Source organism: Salvia splendens, chromosome 16 (genome assembly GCF_004379255.2).
Source record: "Salvia splendens isolate huo1 chromosome 16, SspV2, whole genome shotgun sequence".
Taxonomy (NCBI): Eukaryota; Viridiplantae; Streptophyta; class Magnoliopsida; order Lamiales; family Lamiaceae; genus Salvia; species Salvia splendens.
The window spans coordinates 20,463,792-20,479,388 of record NC_056047.1 but is presented as its reverse complement, the minus strand read 5'-3'; the positions used below and the strand labels follow the sequence as shown (position 1 = coordinate 20,479,388).

At 37.1% G+C, this 15,597-nt stretch overlaps 2 protein-coding genes and 1 pseudogene across 2 annotated transcripts; 1 reads left to right on the top strand and 2 right to left on the bottom strand.

Annotated features, from left to right (window-relative positions):
* Positions 1 to 1,245: 1,245 nt before the first annotated feature.
* Positions 1,246 to 5,086, bottom strand: LOC121770937 (tRNA(His) guanylyltransferase 2-like). Its single transcript, XM_042167713.1, has 14 exons — positions 4,993 to 5,086; positions 4,539 to 4,697; positions 4,338 to 4,469; positions 4,217 to 4,261; positions 3,760 to 3,929; positions 3,529 to 3,614; positions 3,319 to 3,429; positions 2,857 to 3,116; positions 2,641 to 2,772; positions 2,521 to 2,565; positions 2,264 to 2,433; positions 2,019 to 2,104; positions 1,686 to 1,799; positions 1,246 to 1,598 (listed from the first exon to the last, which is right to left on the bottom strand). The coding sequence occupies exons 2-14, from the start codon at positions 4,640 to 4,642 to the stop codon at positions 1,416 to 1,418; spliced, it is 1,638 nt and encodes a 545-aa protein (XP_042023647.1). The 5' UTR covers positions 4,643 to 4,697; positions 4,993 to 5,086; the 3' UTR covers positions 1,246 to 1,415.
* A 1,632-nt stretch (positions 5,087 to 6,718) lies between these two features.
* LOC121771149 (glucan endo-1,3-beta-glucosidase 8-like) lies at positions 6,719 to 8,781 on the bottom strand. Its single transcript, XM_042167935.1, has 2 exons — positions 8,350 to 8,781; positions 6,719 to 7,884 (listed from the first exon to the last, which is right to left on the bottom strand). Exons 1-2 carry the CDS (start codon positions 8,685 to 8,687, stop codon positions 6,789 to 6,791), a joined length of 1,434 nt encoding a protein of 477 aa, XP_042023869.1. The 5' UTR covers positions 8,688 to 8,781; the 3' UTR covers positions 6,719 to 6,788.
* Positions 8,782 to 11,696: 2,915 nt separating this feature from the next.
* LOC121770616 lies at positions 11,697 to 15,417 on the top strand (annotated as a pseudogene).
* Positions 15,418 to 15,597: the final 180 nt, after the last annotated feature.

The window sequence follows — 15,597 nt, the reverse complement described above, 5'->3', positions numbered from 1 at the left end:
ATTAAAAAACGTTGTTGAGATCTCGATCATTGATTTCGTTCATTATACAAAACTATAAGACAGGACATATATAAATTTATCTTTTTGTAAAGATTTTATTATGAATTGAATTAATTTTAGAATCTAACCCGGAAACCTAGGAAGCATATTTAAGAGTTTGGCAATCCAACTCACCTCGTCTATGTTTCTTAAACACTAAACCATTAGGTGATGACATTGATAATAATCCAAAAATGTATTAATCCATTTAGAGAACTGAATATCAAAATTCAATAAATATACACTACATTAAGGGTGAATAAAATGAAAATAAAATTCTCATTCTGAGATTTGCCTACATGGAATCATTGTCTGGCAAACAATACTGTTTAGCTTGGAACATGTTAATATTGTTCGTGTTGTGACAGAATAGAGCAATTGTGTAATCAAGACAAACAGAAACGTAAAGAAGACACGGATTTACGTGGTTCACCAACGTTGTTGGCTACGTCCACGTGCAAGAAACGGAGATCAGATTTTATTCAGAGTGTTTTCAGATTATGACTACAGATTTCGGATCGGATCTCGGATCACAGAATTGTGTGTCCTACTCACATATAAATAGTCACACATGAGATCCTACCCTTATTAGGAAACATAATCTGAACAGATTCAAGGTATACTAACAGTTTGTCGATGCATCAACGAAGCAAACCTCACTCCACATCGTGATAAAATCATAGTAATAAATCAAAAGTTCATGTATTATTATTGTTGAATTGTTTTCTTCATATCTTGAGTTTGAAATTTCATAACCTAATTCTAATTAGAGTACTTTAGACTACTATTCTCTTCACACAACAGCAATTGCAAATTGGGTAAATAGCCAATAAAATACCCTTACTTTTGGTCAATTCAGATTTTTAGCATGATTAAATTTTTCGGGATGTCTATGTCATCTTACCCCGGTTCCACCGGACTTATGATATTGTAAAAAAATAGTAGTCGTACTACATAAATTTTGAACGTGATAAAAAAAAATACACCAACTTTGTGTACAATTTACATTTTCAATTATAGTCCAATCTATTTTTTCCGATGACAAGTAAAATGAAGTGGACCATCAATTATCATGTCGTCCATATTGAAGTTGTGGCCTCCCTATGTCTTTAAAATTTAGTACTAGTTTTTATTTTGACAAATCAAGAGACAAATTATGAAGTATGTTAACTAGAAAATTAATCTACTCACTAGTAACATTGATAACGAGGCAAAAAAAAATAAACTTCCATCAAGTTTAGTAACAGATTAAATTATGATGAGTGTGCCAAAAACAAACATGTATACTAACTGATTTTTCCGAAAGCAGAAATGAATCAACTCTAATCATGCATATATTAAGCAGTGAAATTTCAAAATTTGCCACCGAGGAAGTTTCATGGCAGATCATTCTTGCCGTTGGCCATTTGAACCGATTTAAAACGATCCACCTTCTCGTCTAGTATCTGAGGGTGCGCTTCCCAGAAGCCTGTCTCGATTATGTTGCAATGTCCTACAACAAGTATCCTGCGCGACTTGCCAGTAGCACCACCTTCTTCGTTGTCCACCATCTTCGTCTCCTACATAAACACAGGCTCCAAGTTAGCCTTGATGCTACAGATAATTAGTGATCAAATGAAGTTTTCTGAAGCAGAGAGAGTCTTCACTTTGTCCCAGAAAACAGACGATCCCAGGCAGAACATCGGTGGTAATGTGCTGTAATAGTTGAGGATTCCAGTGAGTCTATCAAGAATTTCATTTTTCTCCGGAGTTTGAGTCCCCTGCAAATTAGAAATAAGACATGAGAGGATATGAACCAATCTCTAAACTAAGAAAAGGTTTGAAACTTCAGTTGTCAGTGAACAAACATAGAGAAGAATAGAATGGACATGGTCGAAACCTCTAAACAGCATTGAATAATCCACGGGATCATCATCAATTATCAATCACAAGGTCGTTTTAAACTATATAGTGATTAAAGAATCCGAAGGACTGACTACCTTCAAATCACTTTGTGCATCGCTCTTGCTCTTTCCGGATTTCACGAGCAACCAGAAGCAAGTATTGTAATGATTGTTGATGTGACCTGCAAATAACGAGTAATGATTATACGGTAGATCTTTTTTCTTTTTGGTATACATAGACGGCATTATGATTCTTTATACATATATTAGTAATGGAGCTTCCATTTAATTACAGAAGTCGTAGCAGAAATAGGATTGAGGGACTGATAAACTAAGCTTACAATCAACTTGTCTCCATGCAAGATAATCCTTAATGATCTCACTGGATGGGTAGCAAACAGCACGACCATCAAAATATGGTAGGTGTTTCATCTCTTTTTGCGGGAAAAACTCATTCCATCTCATCGTGTACGTTGAAGAAAAGAAAGATACAACAGAAGAAACTATCTCACTGCACCAGAAGTGAAGGTATTTTAAACTACGGGGAGGATAAATCTGAACAGAGGCAACAAGATCGTAATAGGAGTAGAAGAGATACCTGGCACATCTTTGATATAACTGGGAGTCTTTCTTCAAAACAAAGCTGAGAAAGTTCCAAATAACTTGTCAAACACATACACACATTGATAAAAACAATGATGAGAAACTGATGAATGACCTGTACTCATCACTAACACCGTAAGCAAAAACAACATCCCTAAACTCTTCCAGTACAGCAACAGCACATGCATTCATTAGATTGAGAGCTTGTGCATCATTTGGCTTCTCAAATTCATGAATGTCGGAAAACCTACAATAATCCCAACAAAGTAGAGCCACTGAGTGCTATTGTCTGACCCAATTTGGAGCTCCACTTGAAGTAAGTAGTCATTACCTGTGGAAATGACAGCCATCAATGCGAACAACGATCCAGGTGGACAACATCAATCTGCTCTCGTATTGGAAAGATTTGACATATTCAGGTCTAGTTTTGTTCAAATTATCACAAAATTGGTCCAGCTCTTCTTTCGAGAGACACGATTTTTCCTTCCAGAATCTTTTTGATGCAATATTTTCTGAGTGAACTCTTAAGACTTTCCTCCTAGTTCTTTTGACAGGGAAGCCATCATCTTTGTACTTCACAATATCTTCAACCTAGTCACAACAAAGAGAAAGTTAACCAGTCTAAGTTGTATTAATCACGCATCTTCTAGTTAAACACAAAAATCGAGCCATTCTTGCTCATTTGAAAATCAACAAGCACAGAGCCATAATATTAGGCATCATAGCAGCTTCAGTTCAGCATAGATCTATGGAAATGAGGAAGGGGGAGATAAGAAAATGAATTAGCAACTACCTCTGTCTTGAGAGTGCATGTACCTTGGCGAAACATCTCCGGAATATCTTTCTTGTAGTTGATGTTAAAACACTGGTAAAGCAATTCATTTTTGTCTTGTTTAAGAGACCCCTGAAATCGCTTTTCTACTTCAATGTACCATTTTCAACAGAAAAATACACAATACAAACAAATAGAAAAATAGCAAAATTCAAACAATCTCAAGTCTACCCTCAATGTGGCTTGTGCTTCCTCTTTACTCTTCCCACTTTTAATCAGCTGCCAAAGACAAGTATTATACTGATTATTTGTGTGACCTGCCAAAAGGATAATAAATTTCAATTTTCTACATAGCAAGACCCGAGCATTGTATATAGTTCAATGACAGATGTCATTCGCATGACAAGAACTAGAAATTTATCACTTAGATTTGCACCAATGTAAAAAGTAAAATTAACTTACATTCATATTGTCGCCATAACAGATATGCTTGAAGAACCTCCATAGATGCACAGAAAATAACTCGAGCCCGAAATGAAGGGGCACATTTCAAATCTTTCTGAGGGAAAATAGCCCTCCACTTAGTAACATAAGTGGATGAAAAGAAAGACACAATAAGAGAGAGTATCTTGCTGCAAAGTATACTTTTAGTCAGCAATTATGATCATGGGTTATGCTTCAATCTCATTTGCATAGAATAAATAAAACTTAAAATTTTTATATTCTAAATTAGAAATTTAGTTTTCAGGGAGATCAAAGTCCACTTGGCCATTGAAGGCATGAATTTATACAGAATTTTTTGTAATATCACAACAAACATGGAAATATGGAATATTGCTGCCTGCCAAAGTAAATGACACATCTTTTATTTAGAGATAATGATCCCATTTTTTAGAAGTAAAAATTCTTTTGAATTCACCTGCCACGCCGCTGGTAGAACTTGGTTTCCTTTTTGAATATGAAACTGCAAACGCCCATATAAAAGTATCTTAGACCAAACAACGGAAAGAGATTTTTTTGTAAAATATGCTATTACTCACCTGTACTCATCACTGAAACCATACGAGAATATAACATCTGGAAACTGCTCCAAAACAGCATTGGCACACTCATTCATCAACTCCAATGCTTTCTTATCATTTGGTTTCTCAAACTCATGCACTTCAGAAAACCTACATGATAGGACTCATCATCTTAAAGAACTGTGAAAACTCGTCTACAAACTACGCTTCAAACCTAACCTGCAGAAATCACGGGCATGAACACGGACAATGATGGTGTTGGGCAGCATGATTTCATCATCCACCTCAAATGACTTCACATATTCGTACTTGCTATTCGCCATTTCGTTAAATTAGCACACTTTAATCTTGCAGTTAATCCGAATTTCCAGCTTATGGCTGGATCATATACACAAGGCCGGAATTGTAATCGTGAGAGATTGTAATTGTGAATGTAGTATTCACTGAACTTAGTTTATTACTAAGAAAATTACAATCAAATTTGAAACATAAACACAAGAAGATGAAATTCACTGAATCGCGATAGCACGGAGGGTTGCAGGCTATGAATTATTTTTTGGAAAACTATGGGGGTTAACGCAAAACGCTGAATTACTTTTGAATTTCAGAAAATTACAATTAAATTCACTTTGTTTCTGTATTTTCGAATTGAGAAAGAAGATGTGTAGTGCACCTGATTTGCGGAAAATTTGTCGTCTGCAGAATTTTTGAGAAGAAGAAGAGAAGAAAAAGAGCGGTTTAGGTTTTCGAGTGAACTTAAAAATTTGTTCATCAAAAATGAAGTTCTCAATTTAAAAAATTATTAATCAACATTTTAAGTTCTTCTTCACTTTTTTTTCCATTTTACTCGGAATACTTTATCTAAATTTTTTAACATTTTAAGAATATATAAATAGATAATAAATGAAATATAAAAACATTTTTTTGAGGTATATACAACATATGTTTATATGAGAAAAAATTCCCTAGTCTAGGTATACCACATGGCAATGTGATGTGGTATGCCCCACCAATATTATTTTGCCAAATGGAAATATATAGCATACATGGCCAAATGCTTATAATGGTATAATATGATGTTTTAAGGAAACTTTTACAATTCTCATATAAGTATATATAATCATATATACACACAATGTATATACGCAAGCTCCATCTTTTTTACTTTTAGTCAAGTAAATATGTTTTTGGCTATGTTTATAATTAATAGATTATTTCTTTATATATATTTTAGTCTTCTCTTCGTTATTTTATAGTATTTGTTTTTTATTGTTAAGTAATTATAATAGACTACATAATTATGTCTACTAGAGTTTTATCTTCTTAATTTTATAGTTGATGTTAAACAATAATCTCATTTTAATTGTATGAAATAAGATTGTAATCCTTAATTTGAATACCGTAATTAATAGTACAAGTAGTATTTTATTTTCTTAAATTTCATATTGAATTTTATACTAAATATTTTGTCTATTGTATAAAATCCATCATATCATCTTATATTATTAGCAATCTTAATTAATACTATTTTAACATAACACATTATCATATCATTATATATATATATATATATATATATATATATATATATCTTAATTAATATTTTAACATACACATTATCATTATTTAAAATAATAAATCTATTGTGTGCAATGCTAACAAATTTTAAATTATGCATACATCAAATAAAAAAATCCATTAAATAAATAAATTGAATTTATGTATATATATCAATATAAAAGAAAAGCAGTAAATTGTTGGTGCGATACGATAATAATACCATTCATTTTTTTAGTATACACATTAAAAGAAAATGCATATCATTAGGGATAGTTTCCTTAATAAATGAAAGTGCATTTTTATTTCCAAATTGTTTATGCTTCTAGCTGGAAGTACATGACATGTGTATTTCCATTTGGCAACATAATATTGGTGGGGCATACCACGTCATATTGCCATGTGGTATACCTAGACTAGGGAATTTTTTCTCATATTTATATACTACTAAGCCACAACAATGTGGTTGGTTGGTTGGTTGGTTGATTGAGCTGTTTTTTTCATGGTAAATTTTGATTTATATAGATTTTGAACAGAGCTATTTTTGACCATTTTCAGAGCCATAATCCCCAACAAAGTTAAGGTAGTGAATGTTATTGTCTTACCCAATTTGGTGCTCCAAATGACTTCCCTCAAAGGTGGAAAATATCATGAATCTACTACATATTGGAAAGAATTGATATCAAAGCAACTCCAGATCAGCATAGAAACAAAGAATGAGAGAAAAGAAAAGAATTAGCAATTGCCCCTTTCTTGAGAGTGCATGTATCCATCTTTCTTATAGTTGATGTTAAAATAGTAAAGTATACTTTTAGTAGTTAGCAATCATGATCGCGATGCAATTAGAAATAGAATGATGATCTTATATCATACTCCACACCTCGTTTCAACATCACAACACAATTCTCCCGATCACAACAACAACAACGACACGAAGCAGGCCAGCACAAAACTGAAGGTCACGTCCGTCCCGACTCTCCACGCCCAATCGGTATCCAACGCGATGGGGAAGAGGCAATTTCCAACGGAAGCATTCCTCGTGACGATCTTCGCAAGCCCGCCAAAATCGCACGTTTCCACATCTTGATACATCATCTGAAACAACATGTTGTATGCGTAGGAAATCTTGGTCGAGTTATCCAGTTTACTACAAGGCCCCCCGTAGTTGAGCGCCGTGCAGTCTCCGTGGGTGCAGGCGTACTCCATGCTGGCGGCGATCTGGTCCGGGGTTTCACCGTTGCTGGCGTAGACGCACCATTTCTTTTCCAAGTACTTGACGTTCTTCGCCCCAACGGGCATCTTGCTGATTCCCGCGAAGTCCATTGGGAACTTAGGCTGCCCGTCGTACCTGTAAATGCCCCAATTGCGCTCGAAGTCACCGGGCGCAATGCTCTTCATGTTCTCATCCGTTAACCCGAAAAGGTAATACTCGATTTCCTCTTTGTAAAGTGGCGTCCCTTTACTTTTTGAGATCTTCTTTAAAAATCCGTCGTAGAATTTCTTCGCCAAATCCACCGTGGCGTATTTGTCGCCGTCGGTGGGCCATCCGATCTCGCCGACGATGATGGGGACATTTCCGCAGTTGGCTCTCCGCAGTGACCACACCAGGGTGTCCAGGTTCGCGTCCAGCACGTTGTCGTATGTGATCTGGCCGTCTTGCACGGGTTTCGCTCCGCCGCTGAAGAAGGCGAATTCGATCGGGAAATCGGGGTTGAGAGATAGGCTGAGGAAAGGGTAGATGTTGACGACGAAAGGAGCATTGTTGTCGCGTAGGAACTGCACAATCTGCTTCATCGTGGCTCTGATGTCAGGGCGGAAGTCACCGGCCGACGGGCCTTTGGTTCCAGAGTCGTAAACGTCGGCGTTTTGGGGGATTGTCGCCTTGATTTTGTCGCCGTGCCCGGCTTCGTTTATCGCCTTTTGGATGTTCCAAAGCGCTGGATAAGTTGTCTGCAAGTTGGACCCGTTATAGGCTTTCAAGAATGGCTCGTTTCCGACCGCCACGTACCTGCAGTTAATTTAATTTAATTTAATTATTATGCAAAAATTATCATTTAAATCAGGTTTACTTCTGGTCTATCTCATAACTTATAAAATTAGCTTATTAAATCATTACTATTGCACATTTCGCAACTGTCTCATACAATTAAATTTTGGATGAAATTTATTAATTAAATCATGATTGTTTATTAACTTTTGGATAAATTTAGTATTATTATAATATGGCCGATTTTAGATGATTATTATATAATGGTAATGATAAATGAAGAAAAGTATAAAAATCACAACATATTACAGTATCGGACAATTGAGAAATGTACAAAAGTTAGGATTTAATTATAGACTTTTATAAATTATGAGATGAACAAGAAATCAACCAAAAGTTATGATTTAAAAAACAATTTTTCCAATTATTAATGCAAATTGTAAATGTGTTTCTTAATCTACAATTCTCATTCTCCTAGCTACTTACTTGATATCAACACCACCCTCATAGAGATGCCTAGTGAGATTGGCCTTCACCCATTCCTGAGCATGCTTATATCTATCAGCTAAAGAGGCCAAATGCAGGTTAGGAATACCAAGCATCACTTCAATTCCTGTCCCAGCAAAATGTTTCACAACCCAAGCATCAGAATCAAACAATTTAACCTTAGTAATATTGTTATCCTTTAGCATTTGTACAATATTTCTAGGGTGTAGGTTTTGGGCCGCCTGGTTTCCCCAGTTAACGCCCAGGCCCTCCGCCACACCCATCATATGCCCCACTACCACGACCACGACCACGACCACAACCCATGCCCGTTTCATCGTATAAGCTCGATCGATCGAGACAATACAATTGATATCATGTGAGGAGGGAAGCACACAAAATCCTTTATTTTTTTCAATCGATCAAACTCGTTGTAATCAAATAGATGTGTGATTTATACTAGAATTGAGTTGAGATTATTAATAGTCAAATGCCAATGTATGGTAGCAAATTGTGTGGTGAGTGATGAGGAAATGATTGTTAATCCTAGATTTCAGGAGATGGATCAAAATGAGTGAAAATCAATTATTTGTGGTTATCAAGTAGAAAAGAAAAATTCGTTATTTACTGCCTATATAACTAGTCTCTATAAGCAGCCATAGCAATGCCAAATTAAAAGTTCAACTTTTATAATCTACTCTATTCTTATTTTTTTAATTATAAATGCCATCTATCACTATACTAGTCTACCAGTTTTCCATTGACCAAAATCTCTAAAAATAAACAACTTCAGTATAACTGAAAAATTATAGGGTAAATAATCATTTAATTCAACAAGTTTGGTTAAAATATAATCTATCGTATAAAGTTTGAACTTCGCTAATTAAATTATGACGTTTCAATTTTTTAAGTTTATCCCATGAGTCGAATTTTAGGTGGAATCTTTGTTGATGTGGATTGAGATTTAAATCACGAAAAAGATGCGTGTATAATTCAAAGTGTAATCACAAAGAACTTAATTTTAATGTTGTATTGAGATTTCAAATGGATTTCAATGTAGAGAACAAAGATTCCACCTAAATATCAACCCATGGGATAAACTAGAAAATTTTAAACTTTATGATTTAATTAACGGCTTTTAATTTTTGTGGGATAGACCAGATTTTGACCAAACTTGGTGATTTAAATAATTATTTACCCAAAATTATACTAGCGAGATCAAAATTCTAAACGAACTTTATACTTTATACACTCTATCCTATTAAAAATGAAACATTTTCCTTTCCAGCTTGTCCCCTTAAAAATATAACGTTTCTTAAAATGGAAACAACATCTCTCTACTTTTACATCTTTATTACTTTATTCTCTTCTCGTTAACTCATAAAACAACATTACATAAAATTTCGTGTCGATTAGCAAATGTTTCAGTTCTAAGGCCATCTGCAACGTTGTCTCTTATCCGTCCCTTAACCGTCTCTTAAATTACTATTCTTGTGCCCCAATGTACCTTTTACTCCATCTCTTAACTAAGGGACAGAACCTGCAACCCTCCATCTCTTATCCGTCTCTTAACCATCTCTTAAATTACTATTCATTCATTTTCATTTTTTATTTTTATTTCCAACAAATTCAATCAATAAAAAACACACTTCATTAAATAAAATAAAATTACAACATAAAATAAAAAATACAACTTAAAATTCAAAAAACAAAAAAAAACACATAATTAAAATCCTAATAAAAAAACTACTTCGTCGGTGAATCATCCCCCGAAGGCGTTGGAGGTGCACTGAAGCCACCTGGAGGCGGAATACCAAGTTGTCTTGCCATAAACTCAATTCCGGCAAGATAGGCTTGGTATTGGGGAGGCGTCATGCGGGAAGTGTCCACCATTGTGGCGGTCATGTACATGGACATTAGGGAGTTCGAGGGTGCCCCCGAGCCCGAGCCCGAGCCCGCCTGGCTTGATTCGGCTCGACCCCTCCTCCCTCTAGCCGCCTTCGCCGCATTTCTCCCTTGCGGCCGACAGCGCCCACGGCGACGGCTCGGCCCACCTTTCCTCGTCTTTGACGACCTCCCAAACATCGACATGTTTGAATTGTTTGGCGGTGTCGTCGAAGTAGACTCGCAAAGCCGACCTCTGAATGTCGGCTCCCGTGGCTCCGCTTTGGTAATGAGCCGATTCACTCTTGTAGATGGCGCATAATTTTTTGACCTCTCTGTCGACTCGGTCAAAGTGAGCGCGGAGCATCATAAATGTGCGGCGGCGGGGGGACCCCTTCGGCTTAATCTCGTGGTAGGCATCGGTGACCTTTTCCCAGAAGCACTTCTGGGATTGTTGATTCCCGACGATGGGATCGTGCGAGACGCTGATCCAGACATTGTACACAGCCAGCGTTTCCTTGTGGCTGTACGGATGCCGGCCTAGATCCTCCTCTTCCTCGTCCGCCTCCGCCTCCGCCCTGGAGCTTCCACCGCCTCCGTCTCCTCCACCGCCGCGGCCTCCTTCCGGAGTGGGTTCAACCGAATAATCCTCCCGAATCTGGGATAATCCCTGCGAATACCTCGGGGCGGAGGGACGGGCGTATGCATCCACATCAAAATGGGGTGGTTGGTACCCCCCGGCGTCGACGAACCCTGGCTGCCCTGCGTCGACGAACCGGAACCACCACCCAGAACATTGTACATCCCCCTAGTCGCCGAACGCGTTGATGTCAAACCCGCCGGAGCCGCCACCGCCAGAGTTTCCGTCGCCGGACATTTTGTGATGAGAGGTTAGATGAAAATTGGAGAGGAAATGGAGATGATTTGGGAAGAATAGATGTGTAATTGTGTGTGAAATGAGGATGAATTAGAAGTATTTATAGAGTAAAAAAATAAAAATAAATAAAAAAATAAAGAAAAAACGGTCAAAAAAACGGTAATATTATCATTTTTCGATTTTTTATTTTATTTTTTTTAAAAATTTAAATTTTAAAAAAATAATTTATTGCGTCAGCATGACGATGCCCACTCGCGGGCCGGCGAGTGGCCGTCACGCATGGCGCCGGAGCGCGCCACGTCGCGCGGGCGCGTGGCGAGACCGCTGGCCATTCGTCTCGGCGGGACGGGACGCTCGGCGGGCTGGGGACGAGACGGGACGCTGCAACGCGTCTCGTCGCCGTCTCGTCCCGGCGTGACGGGTTACGAGCCACCCGCATGACGCGTTGCGGGTGGCGTAATGGGATGGAGGAGTACAACAACAACAATAATAATAATAATAATAATAATAATAATAATAATAATAATAATAATAATAATAATAAAAATTCACAAATGCATAGACTTATTTAACTGTTCCCCTTTTCTTCTCTTCACAGTCTCCTCACCCCATACAGGTGCGCCTCTCTCTCTCTCTTCCAATCTCTGAATGTATTTGATGGCAATTATGTCTAATGAAAAAATGCTCGTCTCAAGCTTTTTATCAGCTGAGTAATTTTATGCTTTGAATTTTTGTGATGTTTGCTTTTTATAAGCATCGAGTTTTAGGTGCTGATGGCTCCGTTCACATTAGCTGTTGATGCAAACAGCTCTTTTTCGCTATCTTCAGGTAATCTGCATCTATCCTTCGCTGAAACCGACTAATCTGCTCACCACATGTTCGATTTCGGCCAGCATTTGCGAAATCGAAACGAGTTTGTGAATTTATTATCTGTTTTGTATTTATACTTTTGTAATCGGTGTTATTAGTGAACTAGTAAGGTATATAAATGGTTTTTAGGATTGTAGAGGTGTTTTGTGTCGAAAATGTATGGTTGCCAATTTAGTATAGTCGATAATTTGTTTAATTTCTGGAAGCTACTGAGGTGCTTGATTTTGCATTTTACTGTTTTTTAGTTTAGCATTGCTCTGGATTCCTATTTGAATTGCTAATTTTGCTTTGCAGAGTTATCTAACAAGAAAATGCAAAACCTTCAGTTGGAACCTAAAAGGTTCTTTGCATCAGTTAATGCGCGAGAAGAAAAGCCGTTTGACTTTTTGCGACTACTCTTTGGTAGGGTTGGAATCTTATTCTGAACTTCTCAATATGCATCCGAGGTTGCCAATAGAACAACTAGTTGTGTGAATGTGTAGTTTCTTCTTTCGGAGGACCTCTCTGCTTTAATTATTGCTCATGCTTGAACTTGTTGCTTATATTCATCCATTTGCCTATTTGATAGGATCCTCGGTTCATGGGTAGCACACATCATGGGCATCTTGAACACATCATATTCGGATTCTCTCTAAGTTACTGTATTAACTTTCTATATACTTTTTGCAGAGGGTGTGATAGCTGGTGGGACAGCTGGTGTTGTAGTTGAAACAGCTTTATATCCTATTGATACAATAAAGACACGATTGCAGGTCATCTCTCATTGGCACTATTTTCATAAACGAAGTATTAGCAGCCATTGTTCCCGTTTGCTAACCCTGCTAGAGTATTGTGAACAATTCGTATTTCATAGCTTGCTAAACCTGTTTGCTAATGCATAATACTAATAAAACTATTTAAGAGCTTGCATGGCAACCACAGTTGTTTGTTACTTATTTTTATTAAAATCATTTTTCAATATCATTATGACTCACAACATCTCCCTTATGCTAACTAAAATGGGGTAGACCAAGTTAACGAGGATTTCGTTAAATATACTTGGTACATGCTTCTACAAAAGTTCTTATATATGAGTACCTTTTATTTGTCTAACTAGTATAGTTCCTTTTCAGGCTGCACGGGGTGGAGGTCAAATAATTCTCAAAGGGTTATATTCTGGCCTTGCTGGAAATCTTGCTGGGGTGTTACCGTAAGGACTTGTCTAAATATATTAGTTTAATACTTAGAGAAGGTTAAGTTGTGCAATAGAGGATTAAGTTTGTTGAGTTCACACATCGTAATTCATGCTATTTATTAGTAAGCTAAATCCACTGTCTGGCAAGTATAAATAAAAATATATTCTTAATAGCAAGTTGTGGAATGATTTAAAAAAAAATTTGGAACAGTGCATCTGCTGTGTTTGTTGGTGTTTATGAGCCTGCCAAGCAAAAACTTCTGAGGACCTTTCCAGAGAACCTCAGTGCTGTTGCTCATCTGGTAAGCTGTACCATATTTGCGTATTACTTAATACTATACATTAGCATAGCTAATAGGTATGTGATTACATGTTAGTTTCCTTTGTCTAACATTCCAAAAACACTCAACCCAAAACACACTTTACATATCAATATTTTAATGCGAGTCACTTCTTTTTATAGACTGCTGGTGCCCTTGGAGGCATGGCTGCTTCTTTCATTCGTGTCCCCACCGAGGTAAATGTTTAACAAAAGAAAAAATATCTTATTTTCTGTTATTTGTATCCCTTTTCTTTCTTCTTTTAAGAAAGTGTTTGTGGACTTTTACTTAATCATCCTGCTTTAATGCCCTTGTATATTTAATGTTATTGCTGTTGTCATGCTTAGTCTTGATGCTTCAGGTTGTTAAGCAGCGAATGCAGACAGGCCAATTTAATTCTGCCCCTAATGCTGTACGGATGATCGTTGCCAAAGAAGGCTTTAAAGGACTCTATGCGGTATGACATTTAATCATGTTTGATATTTTCTGTGAATCAACTCATCCTGTTTGTCTTAAACTATGAGGTATCTGTCCCCTTCATTCCATCTCTGTTTCTTCTCTTATGTAATTGCTGGTGTTACATCTTGTTGCATTATGAGGAGATGAACTGCTGCTTTCTCATCAACAACTACAAATATCGTTGATGCAAATTACTTTCCATGTACTGCTCGGGTATGATCTTAGCATAGCATTTGAAACTAACCAATTATCTTTATTATAGGGATATGGATCGTTTCTACTAAGAGACTTGCCATTCGATGCTATTCAGTTCTGCATCTATGAACAACTTCGACTAGGTTATAAGTTAGCGGTAATGACTCCCTCTCTTAAGGCTGTTTAGTTGATAACTTATCGGTATGACTAATGCTGTTTTCGCATTTTCTATATATATCCCTGACCAGGCTAAGAGAGACCTGTAAGATGCAGAAAATGCTGTAATCGGTGCATTTGCTGGTAAGTTGGCTTCCACGAACTTACCAGCATGAATTTACATGATATTCACTCTTCTGCCGTAGCATTCAAATTTCTAGTCTTATTATTTCCCTTTGCTTCGGGATTGAGCATGTTAATCATTTACTAATGAACAAGCTACTGAAGAAAGAGAATACCAAACATAGAATGTATTTGAAAGACACTAATTTGCACAAGTTACATTTCTTCTAGTTGAGAACATGAGACAGCACAGAATCGCAGTGTTCCACTATCACTCGTCGCATCGGCTAAAGAGTGAACCAAAAGAATGAAAAATGAGTGGCAAAATGCAATCAACGAATGCAAGTAACATTTCTCAATTAGAGCTCCGGTATGTATGTTTTCATAATCCCCTACTGTCTTCTGTATCATCTCAGGTGCTCTGACGGGAGCCATAACCACTCCTCTGGATGTGATTAAGACTAGGTTGATGGTTCAGGTATAACTACGCGTCCTTTGAATCCGTGTATTTGATGTTTTTCCTGCTCGATTTTAACCCATGTTTGCACACAGGGATCAGCGAACCAGTATAAAGGCATCTTTGACTGTGTACAGACTATCGTCCGAGACGAAGGCCCTTCTGCGCTACTCAAGGTATTACCTTATAAGCCCCTCGTTCTCCTCTAGAATGGAAATCAGAAATCTCATGTTTCAACATGCACTTCTTTGCCTTGGAATTATTTACACGCACAAAACATGACCCTGATCGATTTCTTTGCCTTATAAACATGTTTTGCTAACAGGGAATCGGGCCAACAGTGATGTGGATAGGCATCGGCGGCTCCATCTTTTTCGGAGTTCTTGAAGGGACGAAGCGGCTCCTCGAACAGAAACGACCAGAGAATCAGGCGCGTTCAAAATTAGAGTAGCTCAGACTTTTAATTTATTGTTACAGAATGATTTTTGTTAGGCCTTTTTCGGAGAAACAATAAACAACATATAAAAACCACGCGTTGGAAGAGTTCTAAAAATCCCCGGCCACTATCAACCCCAAGAAGCTTTATTACATTTTCATGTTAGCGAATCGTGAGATATACTTCCTCCGTCCCACAATAAGAGTCACATTTTGTCATTTCAGTTCATCCCACAATAAGAATCCTATTTCACTTTTATTATAAAACCGATATAAAAAGTGGGTCTCATATTATTCC